We start from the raw sequence: 24,545 nt of genomic DNA on the forward strand, positions 1-24,545 counted from the left end.
TGTGCATGGCATTTCTTTTACCATGTTCTGATTTATTTATCCTTATTAAGGACTGTAGAGCTGGAGTCATAATTGGATTAGTCCGAGTGGAGAAAGTTTTCCCTCTTAATCATAACACAGATTAAGCATAATGCTTACTACCATTTGTACCCTCAGACGCCATTGGAACTATTTGTATTCTAAAACTTTTCAAGCTAAATACGTCAGACCTTTTTCATAGGGATAAACAGAAACACATTTCAAATTAAATCATGTTAATACCACTTATATACTTTTAAACAGAGGGTCATTTTATTAATTCAACATAACGATAATGATCTTATTGCTGTGTCGCAATCATATCAGAGTTTCTATTGGCCCAAAGCTAACGTGGGAGAGAGTAATGGACACAATCTGCTTGTTTTATGGCTGCAAATGGTCCCCATCTGTAGATATGCACTTTTCAATGATACAGCACAATTTTATAATTTATAGCAAATTATTTTGCGGATCCCCTGACAGAGTGCAACGGACCCCACTTTCAGAATCACTGGATTAGTCAATGGACAGAAAACTAATTGCTAACTATTTTGATATTTTGGATATACGGTAATTTGAGTCTCTTTTCAAGCAAGAATGCCAAACATGTGCTTCTACCAGCTTGTTAAAGAGTAACTTAACAGCCAGCTGAAAAGTAGCATTTCATTATTTGGTTAAAGGTTTCAAGCCTGTTTCACCTCTGTGACCTCTGAGGGAAAAAAACCCTGTAGATAATCGATACTGAAACTAATCGTTGCAGCCCTAAATGACAGTAAGACCTCTTAAAGATATTTGATTTATTGACCGTACCCATGGGCTGATTGAATTTCTGCTTAGATGTCATTGGTTGTTGTTGCTATTCTCGGTTAAATTTGTTAGGATTCTGACACATTATCAATTAATAATATATGAATAGATTTCGGCTGCAAAAAGAGAGATAATATTAGTAAGTCAATGAATCCAGTTTACTGTCTAGATCGAGTCTTTGGATACACAGACAGGTCAGTGACAAAGTACATAATAACAAATGTGAACAAGTCAAATCAGTCATGTTAAGGGTCTTATTGATAACATTTTTATGTAGACGAATATTAAAAAAAAAAAAATACATCCACAGAGCTTTTAGAAAGGTGCTAAATAAAAGTCACTTCTTCTAAAAAAGAATAATTATGATTGTGAATTAATCATTTTAAAAATGTTGTCGGGTCCAAAATGAATGTTTTGTTTATGTGGAAGATATCTGACGTTTGGTTCCCACTTCTAACAAGGCTTCAATCAAGGTGTGACATCTAGTGGCTGAATGTTATCAACGTTATCAATCGCACATTTAAACACGTCTCCTGTTTCTGTTTGTTTTCTTCGCAGCTCTATCCTAGGATCAAGCCTCGCCAGCGCTCCCTGGCGTAGTGTCTCACTCCACTGACCTCTGGCTTAACAGCTGGACTAGTGACAAAAACCAAGAGCAGAGAACAAAGGAGCCTGGTGCTCCGTCTTCTCCCCGTGGCCATAACCTCCCCGGCCTTGTGCTTCTCACAAAATCCTTTTTTTTCTGAAGCAGTGGGCACCGAACTCTGACACACATAGACACACACACACATAGACACACACACACACAAGCACTCCAAATGTGAAAATCTCTTAAACCACTCCATCCTGATCTCTCCCCCGCCACCTTTCAACCCATCACTCTGTCAACTTGATTTTTACCCCGATTCAGTGTCAGCTCTGTACCACAGACATCAACTTGAAGAATAAAACACTAACCCATGTCTCAGTATTTCTTGCAGTGTTCACACTCCTTCAGCTGTGGTGGCACTGGTTTACATGACACTAAGTGGTGACTGGAAAATCATCTCTAATGGTGAGACGTTGCTGAATTTTGTTTGTAAAATGTACTTTGAGTTATAGGACATTTGTTATGCAAATAATTTGATCCCCTAAACACTAAATGTGTTTGATTTTGCTGTAGTCTAATCCACCAAAGATGAATATAGATTTAACAATTTTAATTCTATTACTCTCTAAGACCTTGCAGAGGTTGAGGAGTGAGATAATCAATTGATTTGCTGCTATCAGTAATGATTAATGGTTTAAAGCCCTTCTAAATACTCTCATGATTTAGAAGGGGAAAATAGAAAATGTTGTAAATCCTCAGTATTAACTAAACAGGCCAGGCAGAACAAATCCAGTGTATTACAGTAAAGATGAATATAGATTGTCATGAATTGCATTTCATTATTTTTTCATTCAGTGTCATTTGTTCAGAATCTGGATGCCAGAGGATCCAATTTTTCTGTAATATGAGATTTCAAGTATCAAGCTGGAAACACTGTTTAAATGAACAATCCAAATATATTAAGTTTTTATGGTATTTTTGGTGATCTGATGATCCCTGAAATGAGCAGATTATATGCTGCAGTTTCCAAAAGATACTGTGACGAAAGTGGGTAACAAAACAGTATTTTGTTTTACCAAAAAAAGGTTGCCAAATTGAGAATCTGTGTCTGCACAACATCTGTAGAGAGTGTGTTTAAAAGTTACAAATGTAAAAGATCTGTTACTGAAGGTATTGCAGCAATTACGAATTGGAGTTTGTTTTATAGTTTTAAAATTCCACAGTGGTGAAGCAGGCAAGAATCAGCCCCACGGAGACAGAAAGATGTTAGTTCTTGATGGTGATATTGGGTCGTTTGTTTTTACAATTTTCAAGTAATTTTCAGTATGTATAATGTTTTAAGGCATTTATAATGAGTTGGACTTCATTTCAGAGATTCAGAAATTTTGTTTTTGTTACGATTTTAACTTGACAACGTAGCAAGAAGACATGCAAGTGTTATCTCTACATGAAAAGGAGACATATAGAGTAATGAAATCCAGACGATGCACCTCAAAAAAACACTGAAATCATCGCCCAAACCATAATACAAACTTTGTTTTCCCCCACTAGACAAAGTAAACACTCAATATTAATAACCTTTTTTTTCTACTAGCTGCTGAGTAGGTCTCTGGTCGTCTAATGTTTAACGCAGTTATTTTTCTGTGGCTGACAAAACCCCACTTGAAACACTTAATCTCAGGACCAACATGGTGCTGCTGACACTGTTCCACCACTAAACTAGTGATCATATTTCTATTTTCTATCTCAACAAAACATCACCTTCATTTGAGCAGCGAACAAAAACACAGTCCAAAATTTAAAAAAATAAAAATAAAAAAAAACAATATCGGCAATGGGCATAATTTATTGATGGATGAAGAGATGGTTTATTGTGTCTGAAATGTAAATGTTCAGATCCACACTTCAAATTCGCTTCAGACAATCCTGAATTTGCCCAGTTCTCTTCCTCCAGCTGCCCCCTTTCAGGTATACACCATTCCAGCAACACTAATACATGTGTTATATGTCACATTATTGAACATATAGAGTCCATCGACTTGTTCTGAACCTTGAGTGACTGAGTGTTATGCCAAGTGTGCTAGTGGCCCAGGCTTTATCATGGCTTAATCTGTACATAGTGTGAGGAGATGTGTTATATGTCTGTTTGCTGTATGGACAAGTTGGGCTTTCTGTATAAACGCTGTACTCACACATTGAATTCTGTAAATGTGAATAATAAAACAGAAGCTCTGGCATGACTCATGTCTTCCAGTGTCATATCATCAATCATCATCAATGTGTAGATATTGTGAATGTTTCTTTTTCTATAATAATATGGTCGTTAGTGAATTCGTTATTTACTGAGGCAGTTGTATCTAAAATATTTGACTTCCCTCAAAAAGCCAAAAGGGAATTCAAAGTTTTTGTTGCTTTTAAAACAGATGAGCTCAATTGAATATTAAGTGTATCATATCATTTATTTTTATTTTTTTAAATATAATAAGCAAATGATTTGTTTTTGTAAATGTACATTTATGAATTGAGTGCTACAGGAATGAGTCCTAAAACCCGGATATGAGTTAGCATTTTATCAGAGAGGGACTCTGACACAAAATGCTGCAGTAGTGATTAAATGCTGGATGATTTTTATGCCTCCACAAATGTAATTGTTAGGGACAATAAAAGATGCAGTAGGTGTTGGGGCTCGGACGATATACGCCTATCTCCCGATTCAATACTATCACGATACTTGGATGTCGGTTCGATAAGTATTGCGATTTCTATATTACGATTTATTGCAATTTTTGTTAACTTTTTTTAACACTAGACCATGGGAAAAAGTTAAATCATACACTTCTAGGGACTTTTAATTTGGAAAATATCTAAATTAATACAGTAAAAAAAATTGATTTCTAGCATGTATGTAGTCAGTTTAGGACATAAACATGTTATTTCTATCCAAAATATGAAAATCAAATGTCCCACCTGGTCGTCCCTGCAGCATGGCAGTGTACACACTCTGTGGGCCGCAGGCTTCCTGGCTCTCCTAACTCTGCAGTAGTCGTGGTCATCACACTGCAACAATACACACCCATGTTAGAATGAGGTGTCACAAGTATAGTAAATGCAACAAACAGCTCTGCATAATGTGAAATGCATTCCACAGTTTTCTGCAAAAATTCAACTTCCCTCTAGACAATGGCGTTACTGTCAGGGTGTGACCTACAGGGGAGTTTATTGGCTACTTTTAATAACACATGAGCTCATGATTTGTGAAATTTCGGGGCTTCTCATGCATTAAATGATTCTATTATTGATGTATGATTCATGTGATTCATCACTAGTTAATAAAAATACTGGCATGTATGCTATCCTTGCCATCACCATCCAAACGTGGGGGCGCAATATTATATAAAATATATATAAAAACTTCACTCATTTTAACCATTATTATTATAAGTATTAATCCATTATTTCCATTATGCATTTCTCTGTTTTGTAGCATACAGATATGTCAAATGTTGTTCCCTAAAATGTTTCCATAAAACGGTCAGATTAACCTTCCAGGGGGCCCCAGGACAAACATTTGCTGCTGGGCCCCTATTAACCTTCGTTCCTCACAGACTCACATAGAATTTGTGCTGAACTATTACGTGGCCACCAGATTTAATAACCTTAATAAATATTTTTAATTTAGGAATTTGCAAAATGACAGCACACCATAGAAATAATGAAGGTCTTTCTTTGACACAGCTGGGGCCTTCTTCAGGACAGGTCAGGTAATAAAGCAGGACCCATATTTAATATGTTTGGTATTATGTTTTATCGCTGCATATTCATGCAAACAAATCAATTAAATTACCACAAACCACTAAGTTGCCAGACTGTATGAAAATATAATGTCACATATCTGCTGGAAATGACTAAATTCAAGTACCTCAGAGTTGTACTCATGGCTACACTTAAATACACAATAGCACTGTGTGTCCCAGATATCAATATGTGATATGAATTATTTTATTAGATACATAAAAACATTAAATTATTATTATCGGTATGCTAAGGTTTGAGGTTTAATATTTTCATGCACATTTTTTTCATTTTTTTTAATGAACAGATATTAATCCGGTACAGGTTTCCCTACAATGTATTAAGCTGATACGCTACTAATATAATAATAATAATAATTTATTTCTGCGTTAGTATATTTTGTGTAGGCTTACTATGTGACAGTTGGCAGAGTCTGTTAACAATGTATGATGAGGGCTCTGAGAGCACATGAGAGAAGTTTGTTTAAAGGGCTTTCTGCCAGAAATCTCCTTAAGTTTAGGCAACAAACCTACTTAGTTATGTTTTGGAAAAGATCATGGTTTAGATTAAAATGAACCCTTTGTGCCAGAAAGCCTTGAAAGCAAACTTCTCCTATATGAGCCTCGACGGTAAAACACATAGATGGAAGTTAGTTGAGTCTCTTTGGTCAGTCTCTGTGAGTCTTTAGTCTTTATCAGGAAGGATGAAATCCTCAGTTGAATCGTTAATTTACAATAAAATCGTCGAGTGAAACTTGTGAACAAACTTTTCCTTTTCCTAGAGGTGTTGCTTATGTTTAAATAATTATCTTCTACAAATGATGCACCTGGAGAGAAACCATGGCAACCAGGTAATGCACGTCATTTTTACGCACGTCATTTTTACAGTCACGTCTCACCTGTTTGATCTAAAGTTTCATCCAATCAGCTGCTATAAAGGCCTGAGATCAAGTCCAGATCTAACTACTGGATGAAGAAATGTGCACATGACTGCTCTCCTCCTCTTCATTAGTAATTATTAGAGAAGTACTCATTAATCATTAATTATCAAGTCCTCCATGATTCGTTTGTACCTTATTGTAAAGTGTTACCAATGTATGTTATGGCAAAGTGTCAACAGCACATGAATCAATTTACGACTCAAATTATGCAGTTTACTGTTACACCACCAGAAGGCACCAAATCATTATACATAGAGACTAATACCCCCTATGCATTTGAAGTGATATTGTAGTGGTGCAGATAGTTGTGCTTTAAAGTTTACCAGGTATTTCAAGATTCAAGATTCAAGCAGTTTATTGTCACGCCGATTATACAGGTACAATCGTGTGAAATGCTCTTTGCTGGGAAGCTCCATTAAAAATAATAAATTATATTACAATTATAAAAGGAAATACTTTGTACAAGGCATGTTAAGAACATATACAGGCATATTAAGAATATATACATGCATATATACATATACAGGCACATTAAGAACATATACAGGCATATACAGTATAAAGTATATGATTGAGGTATTGCACTTGTTTATTGCACTTTTTGTGTGAGAAGGTGTCGTATGAATTATCTATTTAAAAGTCTGATGGCCTGTCTTTAGACCTGTCTCTGAGGTATCTGCCTTTAGCCCAGTACAGTGGAGGTGAATTTTGTTTGTCTATTTTCTTCTTTGCGCTTTAGTTACTAGCTTTTCATGAGCACCTCTCCAGTGGCACCCTGTGGATTTTTTAAAATGGAAATGACTAACTGTTCTTTGTTTACATTTTCATTTTTATTTATCATTGTTGTAGGTCTCTGGTACGACGGAGTATTAGGGCCATATTGAGGAAAAAAAATACATCTGAGATTTCAAGAATAAAGTCATATTATGAGAATAAAGTCGTAGGTTTACGAGAAAAAAGTTGTAATATTATGAGAATAATGTCATAAGTTTATTAGAATAAAGTCATAATATTATAAAGTAGTAATTTTACGTGCTATTTTCTTTTTTTCTTGTAAAGTTATGACTTTATTCTCGTAATATTACGACTTTTTTTCTCGTAATATTATGACTTTATTCTGGAAATCTCAGATTTTTTTCCCCTCATTGTGGCCCTAATACTCCGTAGTACATTTGCTCTTTGGCCCTCACTTTATTAGACTTATATACTATATACCTAGACTATAAACTGTGTTACCTTCATCGCAATGATCAAATGTTTTGCGGCTCCAGACAGATATTTTATTTATTTTTTTGCCTAAAATGGCTCTTTTGATAGTAAAGGTTGCTGACCCCTGTGCTTTACAAATAAAGCTGCCTTGCCTTGCCTTTCTTGTACTACAACACCCATGATGCACTTGGGCTAACAAAAGGATCGCGCATGCGCACACATTGACTGCTCAGAGTAAACCGATGACATCACGAGCTGCTCGGACCAACCAGTCTGTTGAATTATCTTCGTGCAGTCTGGACTTTTCTCTCTCTTGCTCCACTTTTTCTGCTTTACCTGATGAACTTGTGGGTCAAGAAAAATGTGCACCGTGACGAGGTAAGGACGACGTCGTTATAGGAGAAAGCTCTCACTGTGGACGGATGAAACAATACCGGGTTGAAACAATGTAGCCACACCGGCCCGTTGTGTTGGTGGTGACCTCCGTACCGGTGTGGCCGGTCAATACAACAGCTATCATTGACTGTGTGCGACTTTAAGGAAGCTCTTTTGTTGCATTTCCTCGAGCTTCAGTGACCTAAACCTGGTCTCGGTACTGGGACATGTGAGGAGATGATAAACCCTGAATATATCAACATAAACACAATTTTATTTGTGCACATTTGTTGTTATCTTACTCACTGTGCAATATCATTTTCCACTTGTGCAGCTTGTTCCAAATATTTGGTGCATAAAAACTGTATAGTGTCAACAATGCTTTTCCTCATAGAAAATTATAGTGCAAAAAATCAAGATGCATTAACTAACACAGTAAAAAAAAAGAGCTAAACAAAGTGTAACAAAATTTGAACCATTTAAATAGAAGTAAGTATAAAAATAGGAGCAATATATACATTAATGACAATAAACAGACTATTAACAAAATTGTGGAAAATTGTATTGCACATTATGAATGAAATGAAATCCCACCTGAAAATATCAGGTTATTGAATGTAATTATAGGATGTCAACAATGCTTTTCCTCATAGAAACCTCAGAAATACTATTTAAAATGCATAAAAAGCTGACTTTAAATGCTTTCCAGTTGTACATCTTTGAGTGGGGATGGTTTATCTGTGTGTATTTATTTTTCTTGTAGTTTTCCCAAAGTGCTTTGTAGTTCTAATCAACTTTAGTGGAGACTTTATATTATTGTCCTTCCTTCTTTCCTGCAGCTGTCAGACTCCACAACCAGCACTGCTCCCAGTAGACCACTTACACACCAAAAACTGACAATAACTGCACTTTACTTTACACTGACTGTGCAATATTATTATTACTCAGGTGTAATTCATACTGTGCAATATTTTTCAGGTGGATTTTCATTTCATTCTCACTGTGCAATATAATTTTTCCACTTGTGCAATTTTTGTCTGTTTATTGTCAATACTGTATATACTGCTCCAATTTTTATACTTCCTTCTATGTAAATGGTTCATATTTTGTTACACTTTGTTTAGCTCTTTTTGTTTACTGTGTTAGCTGGTGCATCTTGTTTTTTTGCGCTATCATTTTCTAAACCCGGTCTAGACAGGAGTCAAACAGACAGGAGTCAGGTGACATTTGCATTTCTTTTGCAAATTGTTATTTGTTTCTGCTGTGTGTGTGTGTGGGGTGGGGCTGACCTGTCTAACTGCTCTTCCAAAGGCTGCAGCTAAAACATGCACCCAATGACGCTATCAAGAGACGACCTGTCCATCCCTACTGTGGTTCGGGGACCCCCCAGAGGGTCCCTGAGAGGGGGTCCTTTAGGGGTCTCCCAGCAAAGTGAGGGAAAGTTAAAAAGACATTACATTCACTAGACTAGATGTATGAGGTGTGTATGTATGGACCACTGTGATCATTAACGTTTCATTGATTTATGTAACACAAAGTTAAGGAGGTCATATCTATCTATCTATCTACCTACCTACCTATCTACCTATCCATCCATCCATCCATCCATCTATCTATCTATTTTTGGTACCTTTTGGGGATCTTAGTTCTTTATACTGATGCTTGAAGGTTGATGTAGCAGCTGATATGGATGGATATGGGGTTGATGGTAGGGCTGGGCGATATAGCCAAACTATTCTATTCCAACATATTTCATATCTCGATAACGATATACATCACGATATAGCACGTTTTCTAGTTTTGTGTTCAATAAATAGTCTATATGAAATAACCACATGTTAAAGCCGATTTTTTTTTTATACTTAAGTGTGAATTAAATACTTGACAAATGAAGAGTATTCTCTCATTTCAAGAACATGTATGCAAATTGAACATAACAGTTTTAAGTGAAATTGTAGAGAACAACAGAAATAAATACAGGCCTAGCCTATATCTGCCAGGGCCGATTTATCAGTGAGTCTGTAATCTGTAGGCATACAGGTCCACAAATGCTTGATAACCTCTAGCTTGCCTTTACAGATTTTTGTGTGGATTAAGTTTAGATTTGAGCTGTGATAAGATAACAACAAATGTGCACTTATCCTCAAACAAAACTGTGTTTATGTTGATATTCAGGGTTGATCATCTCCTCACATGTCCCAGCACCGTTGTCATCTGTGACCGTGATTGATAAATTGAGTTCACAATTTGCTTGGCCCTCATAAAAGGCCCCGAATGCCACATTACCCTTGATGAAAGGATCGGCCTCTGGAGCTTTCAGACAGATGATACTTCACCTGTTCTGAGTTAATATTCACTTTTATCGCTTTGCTGAGAAGTGGAATGACTCGCTTGTGAAAGCCACAAAGTCAGCCAGAGAGCACAACACGGAGATTTTCTCAGCGTAACCATTCTAGTGGCTTATTCCCGGTTAGGCGCTTATCAGAAAAAGCTTGCATTCCCGAGAATTAAAACGCTCTAAATCATTGAGGGGGCCTGTACATGCTTGTAATGGGCCGCTGCCTTGTGAGAGGGCTTACTGCTGCGGTGTGATCTGCAGACATGTTTTCACTGTAAACATGGGAGAAGCCTTACGTGATGTACCATGCTGTTATTTTGTCCACAGTGTTAGTGCTCAGACAGGGAGTCGGCCGGTTACAGATCAGCGTCGACAAGCCCTGACATTTGAATCACGCGTCTTGTTTTTCTGAATAGGTGCACATTGCATATGATTTGTTGTAGCTGCATGTTTTCCCAAGTTGTGTGTGCTTTAAGCCTCTCTATTCGAGCCTGACAAATATTTATCCACAGGCCAGTATTATTGGCTGATATGACAGACTAATCACAGATAATAGGAGTTGGCAGATTCGCAATTGGTTGCCTGTATAGTCCGATTAAAGTATAACCCTGTTTGATGCTGCTCATAATACGCCTGTTCTGACACGTACCAGTATTCAAGCCAATATATTTTATACAGTCCAATATGTAAAATCTCTTCTTTGCCTCAAGGGGATTTACGCTGACATGACTTGTTTGTTGTGCATTAGGTTTTTAATGGTGAGCCGCTCCCAAACAATTAGACTGCATAACTAAAAAACAATTTGACGGAAACATATCTTCTCCCAGATAACGATTATAGTATTAAACAGGTTTGAACATGTGATTAATGTTACTAATTGAAACAAAACAAAACGAAAATTCAACAAAACTACTTAGTTAGGTTCGAGCAACAAAACGAAACAAAAATGTTGTGTGACTGTTTCACACGAGACACGAACGTCGGTTTCCTGGGGGAAAGTCCGGTGTTTGGCATTGCATGTTCCTTCAGCTTATTAGTTGCTGTTAGGAGCTATGCCAGTCATCCATAACAATCATAGGCACATCAAGTGATGCCGTTGCTTCCTCTAGACCAACACAGCCTTCGTCTACAGCAACTGCCGCTTTGTTTTGTTGGCACCAGTCATTTGTTGATGTTTCTGTCACGTCATCCTCCTGTTGACACAGACGCCAATATTCACTGTGCTGCCGTTGGAAACGGAGTTTGACAAAAACTGTCCTTGGTGGAACTGAGTGCAGCATTGTGACTCAGTTTCAGTTGGCACCGGTGGAGAACCGGAGTTCACATTGGTCAATTGTTTCTGTTGTGATGTAAGCTGTTCTGTCCTTACATTTCCTCAGTTGGTGACCATTCTGCACTGAAAGCAGGCTGAGCTTTGATGATGTTTAAGAAAGTGAATAAAATCAGCCCAATCAGTCATTCTTGCACCATCCACTTACATCAGAATATGTCAGTGAATGGCAATAGAAAACTGATACAGCTAGAATTGATGGCATTGGCAGGTATTTGATGATAAATAAGATTGTAAGGAGATAGATTGGTCATCCCCATGAAGACTTAAGTTCAGTTCTCACTCCACACATCAAAGCACCAACACCAAAGCTGCCAGTCCATAAACAGTGGCAGTGTATTGTACCTGCTCTTCTGTCTGTCAGCACACACAAGCACTGCTGAAGCTCTCTCGGGGAACTGGGTTAATGAACTGAGTGTTACGTTTCACAGGACTGGCAATGCAGCAGGGGGGACCAGCCCTCCCTGGTTGGCTCCCATTAAGCACTACAGAGTGAAAGAGTAAACGACAGCACCAACAACAGGGGGGGAGGTATAGACTAATTATTTTTTCAATGGTGGATGTCATTAAGGAGTGGCTGTAACACAGCTGAGCCCCTAAGACCACCATATGTCAGCATGGTTTCTGTATGTTGTGGTGGCATTAATGCCCAGAGGCAGGTGTTGAAGCACAGCCCGCCCGGTGATTACTGTTTTCAGTGAGGATAATGAAAATATACATCCTTATTTAAGATGTCAGTTGTTGGGTTCTTTTTTTTAGCATCCTGGGCCATATTAGGGATATAAATGATGTTGTCTTGATGTCTCAAGGTCGGCAAGTATGCTGATTCCACGTCAGTACCGTTCCCTTCTGGTGTCAGAGCTTCATGCTCTCAGATCCAGCTCTCTCTGTGGGATGTGTAGTGGATCCTGTGGGATAAACTGTGGACCTGCAGCGCTCTGCTGGTCCGCCACAACAATAGGCCTGTATGACTGTTTGAATGTGCCATTCTTTGCGCGGTGTGCTTCACTTGGGCCAGACAATAGCTTCATTTAGCATCCCTTCTCTATCGAGGCCTGCTGCGTCACCATGGCAGCCCTGCCATGCCACACCCTGCCCCCAGTCTGGCCCGGCTTTGCACTTGCCCTCGCTGTTAGGACAGCTGGGATTAGACAGCCGTTGTTGGCCACACCCAGGACCCAACCTCACATTTTGAGGATTGTTGCTTTGTGGCCCGAGCTGGACTACCTCTCAGCTTTACAATTTTTCATTTGTAAAAAGTTGATTATTATAAACCAAAGGCTCATCTAATCCCTAACATTGAGCTTGATGGAGACCCGCAAAGAGTGAAAAACAGAAAAGAGTTTGGGGTTTCCTACAGTGTTTTAAAGCAGAGATGGACCAACTCCTCTCTTCTCAATCATAAAGAAATTAATACACTTTTTGTGAAATAAAACATAAACCTTTAGGGAGAAAGATCAGAGTTGCTATTTCACAAAGGGAAAGCCATCATATTTCGTGTAGCTTTTGTTTCCGCAGTCATATACGAACAAATTTGATCATGAGATGAGATACGATAGGATGTGGGTGCCTTACCACCTCAGCTTCTGAGAGAAACCCTCAGTCATAGCTCTTGATGCAGCCCGTTCGCACAAAAAAGCATATGAATGACACGATAAAGCACATGGTATTTAACATGCAATAACAACGCCTTTCTTGCGTTCAATCAGGCTGTTGTTAAAGAGCAGTGCTTTGTTTTGTAAGTTAGTGATGTTTGTCACATGTTTTTTAAGTGATGTTTGTGACGTGTTTTCTGTAATCACGTTACGTTGTTTCCGTACGTATTTTACTTAGTTTAAATACTTATTTTAAGCCCAACCATAACCTTAACCTGGCAAGTGGTTTTGTTGCCTCAACCTAACTGCGGACGTTAACGTAGTTTTGTTGCGTGGCGTAGAAATGACATGCGAAAATCCTAAAATGCGTCCACATGAAACGCAGAATTTGTGCTATTTATACGCCTTCCCGTGAGACCAGGTTGCTTGATGTGACAATTTTTCTGTTCGAAATTACAGCTTGGAAAGTTTGTTTTGGATTAAAACACAACCCTGACCCCTAATCCTTTGTTTACAGCCTTTAAAATGTTAATGCCAAGAGCTTGACTTTGAGTACATCTTTTACAGTCTGCCATTTGATTCAAATTTTTTTTGTGAGCAACTTTTTATTAGTTCATGTTGACAGAAAAGAACATGTATACGTATAGAGATATAGTTCTAAATCAATGAAACTTAAATGGATTCATTGTATATTGGGCATGTACATAACATTACCTAGCGTGCAAATAATAATCTAGAAACATGCATCCATTTGATTCAACTTTTGAAGCAAACAGAAAGAAGTATCTCCCCTTTTCAGTAAAAAAATACCCTTAACATTTACATTGGCAGTTGAGTTTAGATATCCACCCAACAATTGCACTCCGCTTGTCCCCTCCCAAGACCACTGACTCTTGACCTTCCCGATTGTTTGGAGGTGAAAGGGCAGCTCACCCCGTTTCCAGCTCAGCCACTCAGTGGTGGCAGATTTTTAATTAATGGGCTTGAGCCTGACAGCTCTCAGACCCTTTGGTGAGTAATTGATCCCTCATGGCAAGTCATTCACTATTTCACCAAATTTTCATTAGCAATAAAAAAATACATTTCAGCTACTCGATGATGTGAACTGGGTTTGATGGGAAAATACTCACTAACGTCACTGTTTGAGATAAGTGTGATTCCTTACGCGCTTGCAAAAGCTGGCACATTAGCCTCCATCCACTGAAACTGGTGTAATTATTAGGTGTGTTTTCAAAGTTCACAGTTGTTGCAGCACAGACTCATCTCTTCCGAGCAGGCTCCCTCCTGAGAAACAAGCCTTGATCTGCAGTCTCATGCTTCTATAACTAGAACTGGGTGACCTATGAAATTATATTTTAGGCCAATCTGAACTTGTTGCAGTTTTACCCTCGACAGCACGGTACAATCTGTGCTACTTTGGATGCCGGCAGAGATTTTTTTAGACTGTTTAAAGAGGTAAAGCAGAGCTATAATGTGTAAAATGCAGCACCTAGTCTTACAAGTTGATCAATAGGACAATTTTAAAGAATATTATGATATTTCTAATGCATAGTAGGTTACCTAACCACAGAATTATTAAGATATTACTTTTAAATGTGAGGTTGTGTTTACATATATATTTCAAATTTTGCATTTTACCCTTAAAGTCGCTCTCATCCACACTTCCAGGTTTTTTCTTTAGCTATGATATAAGCAGGAAATCACCAGAGCTTTCTTTATTATTACTTATTTTATCCTGTAGACAACAGTAAATATATTCTATGAAAAATGGCTTCCCTTAGGAAATATATAGGCTATATATAAGACCACATTACAGTGATGTGTGATAAGTGAGATCTCTAAACATACATTAACAGAGGACACAGCAGTCAGTGGTTTTGCGCATACTGAACTGTAATTTTCACCCAAAGCTAAAAAGATGAAGTCCTCTAACTGCTCCCATCTCAACACAGTTATAAATGCACTATACACTCTAATAAACATTTCAGTTTTTCCTGGTTGAGTGCCTGTTATTTGGAGTGACATAATTGTCTCAGGCTGTTACAGTTTGTCACATGACAGAAAGGCTATATTTATACTCGCTTGCTTGGTTTTCTTCCCGACTGAACTCTTTTAATCGCTTAACCTTTTTCAGCTTGTGTCGTTTTTTAATTAATAGCCTCGCTTTGCTTTTCCTGCCCACGAGTTGTGTTCAGTTGTAAAGTTAGAAAGCGACTGATCTCTCGCCAGACCGAGAGGCAAAACCTCAGATTATCATGACAATGAGCATCCAAAATTAATCACTTTTGTGTGTCTTAGCCACAAGATGTGGAAAGAGTGTAGCCATGCTGCGGTTCAAACAAAGGGAGCATGTGGGTCCTGCTGTACGTGTGTGGGGGAGTCCCGTAACCGAGATGTTGGTTTGGGAGGATGGGAGGGGGGTTTTACGGGCCAAGTGGGATTCATGTTTCAATCCTTGCTCGCCTCCATCCCCTTTGTCTAGGTCACATTATTAATGTCAATTCCCAAAGCAGAAATGCTGGAAATTTTTTAATGAGTTTGCAGTTTTGGTGTGTCTGTGAGCTGTCTATCTTGTTTTTCCGTTGTTGTTGTTGTTTTTCCAGGAGAGGTTCCAGCTGGTTGCATGCCAGCGTTTTGTCTGACAGCAAATTTTGTGCAGTCGTCAGTTCAGGCTGCTACTTGTAGTTATGGTAATAACAGCTCAATCACGGAAAGCTGACGTGTGTTCAACATATCAAAGCAAAACTTATCACGCTCACCAATACAGCTTCGTTACTTAACAGCATTACGGCTGTTAAATACTAGAGGTCAGAAGATTTCCTGTATCTCGCACACAGTGGGCAACTGTGGGGTCTGAGAAGTGAAGCCAAGCCTTAAACTTGCATTCTTTCTAATAGCCAGCAGGGGGCGACTCCTCTGGTTGCAAAAAGAAGTCTGATTGTATAGAAGTCTATGAGAAAATGAGCCTACTTCTCACTTGATTTATTACCTCAGTAGACATTGTAAACATGAGTTTATGGTCTCAATCACTAGTTTCAAGTCTTCTTCAATACAGCATGATGTTCATTTAGTTAATGATGGTCTCATTTAGGGTCAAATAGACCATAAAGCAGGGTATGCTTTAGGGCGTAGCTACCTTGTGATTGACAGGTCGCTACCACGGCGTTGTCCGGTCTGGGAGATGTCCGTGTTTTCATCTTAAAACTTTAAATCTTTCATAGTGTGTTTACAGTTCATGAAAGTTAATTGTAACATTTTGGTGGCCTAAAAAAAAAAAACGCTCGGTTGTAGCACCACCCTCTTGTATCACTTCTGTTTCCAAAAAGCCACGATGGCGACAGCCAAAATGTTGAACCCGAGGCTTCAAAACGGCAGTCCACAAACTAATGGGTGACATCACGGTGATTACGTCAACTTTTTATATACAGCCTATGGTCGTATCTTATAGTACCTTATTGTATCTTATCTCAAAAGATGGTGACTGTGGTAGTATCCAGCAGGTGCAGGCTTCTTCATCTGATTTTGAGCTGTAACACGACCAAAATATAAATCTTGTTTTGAAGTCTATGCCAGACAAAGCTCAACTCCAACATGATGACCTCACATATCACAGTGATCTAATTTCATGCCTTAAGGCTACATGTTAATGTTTCAAAAATACTCATTGGACCATTTTAGAAATTACACATGTGCTTGGATTGGCAGAATATGCAGTGCATCCTGTTTGATTCATTTCTTCGATTGTCAGATGGCATCATGTTTCTCCCTCGGACCAAAGCATGTCTAACAGGCCTTGAAACAGCAGACAGATATCAGATTCAGCAGCAGACTGTGCCAGAGCACGGCATGCTTTATCCTGCTCTTAAAATGCCACCCCACCCTCTAGAAAGCACGCTCAAGTTCTGACAAGTTGTCAAGCTAAAAGAGCAAAAGCCCGAAAAATGTGTTTAGGCTTTTTCTTTTTATCTTTCTTTCATTCATGAGTTGATGCAACTTTTATCAGTTCAAAAGTTCACAACAGCATCGAGGCAAGGATTAAGAGTTGGTTTAATTCTTTGGACCTGATTGTGGATGGAGTTAACTCGCTCTGCAAAGTGGACTGCCTTGATTTGAGATAATCCTCTGCACAATATTTGGAAATAAATGCAGGCTTTGGTTTATTAGCTTATCTCTCTTTGTTTCTCTCTGTTGTTTGTATGCCTCTTAAGCTGAGATGCCATTGGTATTTTTACCATGGTAATGTAATTTCCTGTTAACTGGGTTGGCGTCTCTGGAACCGGTAATGTCAGTCATGCACATTCTTATTGGATTTGTAGAATTTGTGATTGTTTAGAAAAGTACCTTTTGTTTCTTTATCGTTTTTTCGTTGTGATGCACATTTGCGACTTCTTACAAATGACATTAATGAAAGTAATGCATCCCAGCCTGGTTATAAACTGAAACTGCTACCTCCATTCTTTCCTGACGCAGTGTATCAACAGACAGGTAGGGAAAGTTTTCTGTTTATCTGAAAGATAAGTCACAGTAGCCTCCTTCTTCCCTCCAGGACCAGAATGTGTCCTAGTTTCTTTTAGGCCGCTGCTACGACGAGCAGGTTCCCACAGTATAGCGTATCTGTGAGATAACATTACTGTAGAAAAGCCGTCAAAACAGCCGCGCAGTCAGACGAAACCAGCTGCGTCAACAGCTAAATGTTCCTCAGGAGTGATTGTATTACAGCTTTTTGTGGCGACTATTGTCCACGTCCATATTTCTTTCTTTTCTCACAGTTATGTAACTTGTTATACTTTTACCAGTGTTATGATCTAGAGGTGATCCATTAGAACAACTGGTTCACCTTTAACCCTTAAAGTAAAGTGTCATTTGGGGGTGTTTTACAATCAGTCTGTTTTTAGGAGAATTTCAGTGACATTGGCCCTGAACACAGTGTTGTTTGTGTCCCAGCAGTTTGCATTGCGCAGTTGATAGCCGAGAGGCCGCAGGGCAGACGAGGCTGTCAGGTCGATCCTGTTAAGCAGCAGGTGACCTTGTTAACGTCCCCAAACATCCTTTTTTTGTGTTTTGGTTTCATTTTTCATTGCACTACCGAGCTCTTGGTTTAGGGCTCCCAGCAGATTTTCCTAGCTTTTTAATATTTAGTTTTGGCTTGTCTGGTCTCAGGTTGTTTTTTCTCTGCTGAGATTATGACACACTCTGAGATAAGCAGCTTGTAGCTCAGCCATGCAGCCATGCAAGATGGCCGCGTACTGTCTGTATGGCTTGATTTCACCTTATACCTTGCCTCTGTGTCAGCCAGTCAGTCATGCGTCCGGCTGGATATAAGCCAGTCTTACATCCGTGTTGGCGGTCACAGACGAGGCCGAGACCTCGGACCCTTTTCACATGGATTTAGTCTGGTGAGCTAATTCTCAGAGCATCCATGTGTGACATTAGCTAATAGCCGTACAATGTTTTGAAACTGTCTTCACCCTCAGAGCAGACTGGATACTGATTGGATTATGTTGGATTAACTCTATTTGATTTGTTTGTTTGTTTATATGATACCTCTACTGTAACACTTTATGCACTCTCCTCTTTCTTATCTCCCGGCTGAAGTTGTTAACCAGTGATTTCTCAGTGGAGCGAGCTTGGCCTACATCTGGAGGGATCAACGAGTTAAGCCACAGCCTTTTAACCCTCACATTCTGTCAATCCGTTACAAGCACGTTCACTGCAGCTGCAGCCATTCGCTTCATAATCTTTTCACCGCAGTGCCTTCCACTACATCTGAGAAGATCTTTTGTCTTTATATCCCTATATTCTCCAGGTTGTCCTGTGAATTTAGAAGTCAATTTAATATTAGGGGGTCAAAGAGGTAATAGAAATTTGCAGCTTAGAAAGTTGATTACTAAAATGCTGAGTAATTTCTTCCCATGTCAATTACCCGTCAGTGCATAGACTGGTGTACTCGCCGACACCCAATCCCGAATTTTGGAACAACTCTAGTTTCCATGCTCTCTAAATGTGAGATTAGTGGCTGACAGTCCTCAGTTATATCCTTATTTTTATTAGATAACAGAGCAGAGAAACTACTTAAAAATAAGTTTGGTAAAGCTCAAATATCTAAAGATAATCATACTATGAAAAATAAAATCTTACTAGCTTTTTTTCCTCCAGTGCTTACATCAACTCCATCCACTGAGGAAGACCATGAGATGAGTTGAAAAAGCTAGTTGGTAGACCTTGAGTTAAGATTTGTTTAAGGACACTTTCACTCTCAATAACCAGACTTATAATATCTGTTTATGAACAGAAATGTTAAGGGAGGCCACTATAGATGTTAAACTTTAGAAAACTCACATGCTTAATGATGTTTTATTGCTATTTATATGCTTTTATAAATAGAAGCTCACTCTTTGTGATTATGGTAGATAACATCATGTGGGTACTCCAGCCGTGACGTATACATTGAAAACTCCCATCCCTACCATTAGATTAATGTTATTATCTACACCACAAGCTAGAGTTTGCCACGTCTATCCTCTTTGAAAAACACTTTCTTCTTTTGCTGTTTTCTTTAAGAAACACTGCTCCTTTTTATCTCAATGTCTCCAAACTGTGGAAGTGTTGTGTTCTTACTTGGACAACCTTTTCATGTTTGCAGTTGCTGTTGGTTGCATTCTAGAGATTAGTGGATGCAGAAGGTTGCGTGGCCCCTCCTGGGATGGACCTTTCTATTCCAGGGGGGTAATTACAAGCTCTCCAGAGGGTGGGTAGAGACCAGTAGGACCTTTTTCAACCCTAGAATTTAATTTGTGAATGTTAGGGTCTCCTGCAAGGGAAGGGCTGCATGGGTGGAATTTATGGATATAGCCCCACCCTGGATGAAACATATGTACGGTGTAGCCCTGTTCCCCTCCACCACATGATACGAGCCATAATATAACGTTCCCCCTTCACACATTCCTTGGCAGCAGTCGGAGAAACTGTTTTTTTATTTAAGGTCTGTCAGTCAGTCATGATTCTGCTGAGAATATACGGTACTTATCATTAGCCTGCAGCAGAACTTTACTTTTCCACTATTTCTGTGGCTTCTGACGCCCATGTTTCACTTAAATTATCAGAGAAACTTGGTCAACAGGCTTGTAATCACAGCAAAAAAATTCAGGGTCATCTACAATCTGCTGCTAATTTGATTTCCATGCTTCCTTGTTTCACTGTTGATGCTTTGCAAACTGATTTCCAAGCTTCAGCAGCTGTCAACGTCATTCTTATCTTGTCTGTCAAATGTGGTGCACCAAAGGCAAGCAATGTTTGGAGAGTATAGTTGCATCTATCATTGGGGTTGATGGCAAGTGATTTTGATTCTGTTTATTTTTTATGCGTTTTTGCTTTGTGCCTTATGAAACAAAATCATAAAAGGCCAAAGCAACAGAAAAATACTTTAAGCTGTTGAAAACCAGAAAGAAAAGGGTAAAGATTGAGTTTTGTCTGCCCTGACATGCTTAATAATTAACAGAAAAGTGCAGTAAAGGAAGAAAAGGTTCACACAAACACCATTTTTTAGGCTTGAGTTTCTGTTTGAGTAGTTGTATGTTTTGCAGCTTAATTTTACCTTAAAATGTGAACATGTAAAAGCCTCAACGCAGCACTGGAATCAAGAGGTTAGCATGCATTATGTCACAAAAAACTTGATTGCTCCTGCTGTAAATGTATTAGTGAGTGTCAAATGGGGAAAAAATATTAAAAGTTTCAGTATTAAAGCCTGTTTTCTAGGGGTGGGAATCACCAAAGACCCCACGATACGATATTATCCCGATACAATATTATCACGATGCGATCATTTTGCGATATGCTGAGTATTGCGATAACATATATTGCGATTTATTATCTTTTTTCAACTGCAAATTATGCAGTTTGTCAACATCTGTTTTAACTAGTAAGATTTTTCACTCCGTTCATCTCAGAGTTTGTATTTACATATCTTGAGATCAGAGGTCAAGGGACCCCTTTGAAAATTGCCATGCCATTTCCTCACCAAAATTTAGCGTAAGCTTGGAGCGTTATTTAGCGTTCTTTCTGAGGAGCTAAGCTATCGATTCCTTAGGTTTTCTAGTTTCATATGATAGGATTGTTAAATAAAAGATTGATAGGTGACGTCTGTGTATTGATACAATATTGCCACGCAAAATATCGCAACACTAAGCTGTATCGATTTTTTTTCCCCCACCCCTAGTATTTTCTTTTTCCGCTGGTGGTGACATTGTCCTCATACCTTACAAATGCATTTTAAATTGGCAGATTGTAGACAGAAACAGGGAGGTTAGACATTACAGTATGAGACACAGTAGACAAAACATCTTACTGTAAATCCTCCAACACAACACAGAAAGGCACAACAATGCCACCGTCTATGAAAATATCATCGCCCACAGTGTCCCATACATTTCCTGTTGTATACCTGGTGCCCTTGAGTTCACCAAAACATCAGTCCTGGCTTTTATTGACACGGTTGATCCGTCCCACCAGAACAGAACAGAACAGAAGCCCTCCATGAGAACGGGACCTGTGTGTTATTCCAGCTGCATGACATTCTTTATAGAGGCAGCTACCCAGGACCGTACAGCTTCCACTGTTATCCACTCATGACTGCACCGGCGCGGCTCGCCACTGATGTCTGCAATACCAGAACACAGAGATAAACTGTTTCACACGAGCCCAGTTTCAAAGCAGAAAGTTGCAATGCTTTAGAAGATAGTATTATATCAGCTAGCATGACATGTGACTTGGAAGTGGTCCAGATATCTTAAAGCTGCAGGCAACTTTACACGTTGACAGCGAAAGGCAGCTGTTTGAAAAACTTTGAAGTTTTAATAACCCCAAAATCATGTAAAGTGGCCATAATGGTCCATAATCCTTAATGGAAAGTGGTTGGTTTGTGCTGTTTCATGGTTAAGGGATGAAGCGAGGAAGTATTTGTGACACTGAGGGTTGCTGAGTGCTCATTCACAGCTGTTAAGGAAAAGTTTGAATTGTGTTTTTAGGTTTGATTTGTGACTTCCTTTTGGCAGAGAAGTGCCCGAGTCCAGAATTTTCTTGGCGAGTAGCGTAAATCCAATAATCTTAGTGACGGTCTCAATTACAGAACATTTGATACTTGACTGTGTCTCTGCCACATTTCCTGATTATGCCGATTGGATAAAGCTGTGTTGTATAACAAAATACGCAACAAAAGCACTATGACGTCTTGTTACCATGATACCCTTGACTCACTTCTCGAGAACAAGAAGTCAATGAGGTGACACATACTCTGTCAACACCTGCAGGGAAACCTGTAGGGTGTGAATCAGGTAAACAACTTCTGTTCTCTTATGAGAACATGTCTGATTCACACTCCTACGAAATGTTGATTTAATATGTATCTGACACATTGAAATAGCAGCTGCTGTAGCCTTCTAAATCCGACCTCATTTTTCACAAACTACTTGATCCAAATAGTACAGAAGATCCTGATTCAGAACTATAAAGTTGATAAGCTCGGATGAAAGTTATACTGGAGGAACGTGACTCCTGAAACTGACGACTAGCTAGAGAGAAGTTACCACACTCTTAGAGTTGTGGGAACTATAAAAACACTGGTGGTTGTACAGTGGTGTTTCAGAGTGATGCTTCTTTTACCTCATAAACAATCTCTGGTTGAGTACAGAGTTGACACTGGCTTGCACACAAACCCATCAGCAGCCAATTTTAATTTTGGCCTGCCATAAACTCACAAAATTAAAGGTAAATTAGCGACAGCTGATTTGACATATGGCCAGCGACCTTTGTCATTTTTGAGTTTCACGACAAAATTTAAGAGTAAAGGAAGAATAGAAAAGTCTATTGATGTTGATGTACATTTGTTTCAAGTGATGGACATCCTCCACAGGAAATTCCAAACACATCTTCATTATTATGTTGTAACATAGGGATGTTTATAGATGCTGGATGCTGTGAGTCAGTAATTAGCTGAGATGCAGGAGTGATGCTTGTGCTGTAAATCATGTAGGAGTGTCTGGCATTGTTTAGATTAAAACCCTCTGGATATTTTGTCAGTTGTCTCATCGTTGCCAGACTGTTTTGGATGGAGTATGTGCAGCGTTTTAAGTTGCTTGGGCTGAATGTGTTTTTATTATACACAGGGAGGTGTTTATGGTAGAGGATGGGAAGAAGCTGAGCTCTGTTTTTCTTTCGCAATTTATGTTTTTGACATTTCTTCAGTAGCCTTCCTTGTCACACTTTCACTGATCTCTCTCCCTCCCACACCCACACGTTTTACACCTTTAGCTTTGTTTCCCTCCTGCAGCTCTCCAAACAATCCCTCTCCAAACAAACCCTAAACAAGTTGTCCAAAGCCGGTGTAGGGGGATTTGGGGGGAGGGTTATGAGCTGGGCGGCGGCCACGGCTCGGCTGCATCCTATTAGGACTGGGAGTGTTGAAAAGGGGTGTGGCCTGGAGCCAGTAACATCTGTGCCTGTCCCCTTTGCCCCCGCGGCATTCTGCAGAGAATAGGCAGAGAGAAGGAGGTTAGGGAGGGAGTGGATACGCCGAGGAGAAGTTCTCGCCGGCCAGCTGTCTGTTTGCAAGATCTCAAACAGCAGCTCATGCTGTATGGCGAGTTCATCCCCTATTTGCCCCCCCCCTCGTGTGCCATCAGAGAAAAACTGTGTCCACCTAACTGGGATTTTCCTCTCGGCCGATTTTGACAGCCTCTGACATTCAAGGTGCTTATTACAGCGACAACTTTGAACCTGCGTGGATTACATACCTTGCGCAGAAAAAATGTGTGTGTTTTCTGTCGACAGTGCAGAAAGCTGGATACCGCAGTGAGTTGAGGATATAAAGGGAATGCAACAGAGGCGAGCTCACTCCTGGACAGGGTAAGACGAGCTCAACAAATCTGCCTATTCTACCCTGTAATCAAATGAGTGCAGGGGGAAAAGAAGAGCCGAAGCCGGCTGCTGATTGGAATGTGTGTGTGAATCGCATGTGACCGGTAGATAGTCCGAGGCTATCAGTGTGCGTATGTGGATGAGGGGAGTCAGGGCTGCTGGTTTGCTTTATCACTCCCCAGGATACAGGCTGGATTCCTCTCACCAAGACGTAGGTGATTGTCATGTCTGTCTTATTAGGGGGTGTTGGTGCGGAAAAACGGTGTTGCCTTAGTAACCGGGGGGGGAGGGGAGGATGACAGTGTGCTCCGATCGGGCCCCCGGGGCTGATTTCGTGGTGAGAGAGTTGTCCTGTGTATGCGGGGAATGCCCCATAATGACAAGGCTGGTCTGGAGACAGGGTGAGGTGGTGGTAGAAATATGTGTTCGTGCACAGAGAGGCTACAGGCTGCTACCTCCCACCAGCTTCCCACTGAGTGCAGCCCGTTATCAGTGTCAAGTGAGTGTGAGAGAGGATGGCATACTTTTTTTTTTTTTCCATGATGGGGGGGCGGGGTGCAGATAATCAGGTCAATGAAAAGGAAAGTCACCTTGAGCAGAGAGGGGTCTCCTCGCTCATTTCCTGTCGCTGCCCATCCTTC

The 24,545-nt window shown here is 39.6% G+C and overlaps 2 protein-coding genes across 10 annotated transcripts in view; both read left to right on the forward strand.

Moving 5' to 3' along the window:
* The window catches only part of ppp1r13bb (protein phosphatase 1, regulatory subunit 13Bb), a 33,912-nt gene extending 30,258 nt beyond the window's left edge, over positions 1-3,654 (forward strand). For all 5 annotated transcript variants that reach the window (XM_037750704.1, XM_037750706.1, XM_037750705.1 and 2 more), the window contains one exon: positions 1,384-3,654. In XM_037750704.1, the coding sequence (XP_037606632.1) occupies positions 1,384-1,425 (42 nt within the window). In that variant the 3' untranslated portion in view covers positions 1,426-3,654. The remainder of the gene's footprint in view (positions 1-1,383) is intronic.
* Positions 3,655-7,581: 3,927 nt separating this feature from the next.
* Positions 7,582-24,545, forward strand: part of LOC119476929 (disheveled-associated activator of morphogenesis 1-like) — a 51,338-nt gene continuing 34,374 nt past the window's right edge. Inside the window, exons 1-2 of one of the 5 annotated variants that reach the window (XM_037750598.1) lie at positions 23,505-23,736; positions 23,818-23,892. The gene's annotated coding sequence lies outside the window, so the exon portion shown is untranslated. Of the gene's footprint in view, positions 7,734-23,504; positions 23,893-23,990; positions 24,116-24,545 lie in introns of those variants that run through there. The other 4 variants (XM_037750597.1, XM_037750602.1, XM_037750599.1 and 1 more) reach the window with 4 other exon arrangements.

Source organism: Sebastes umbrosus, chromosome 18 (assembly GCF_015220745.1).
Source record: "Sebastes umbrosus isolate fSebUmb1 chromosome 18, fSebUmb1.pri, whole genome shotgun sequence".
NCBI lineage: Eukaryota > Metazoa > Chordata > Actinopteri > Perciformes > Sebastidae > Sebastes > Sebastes umbrosus.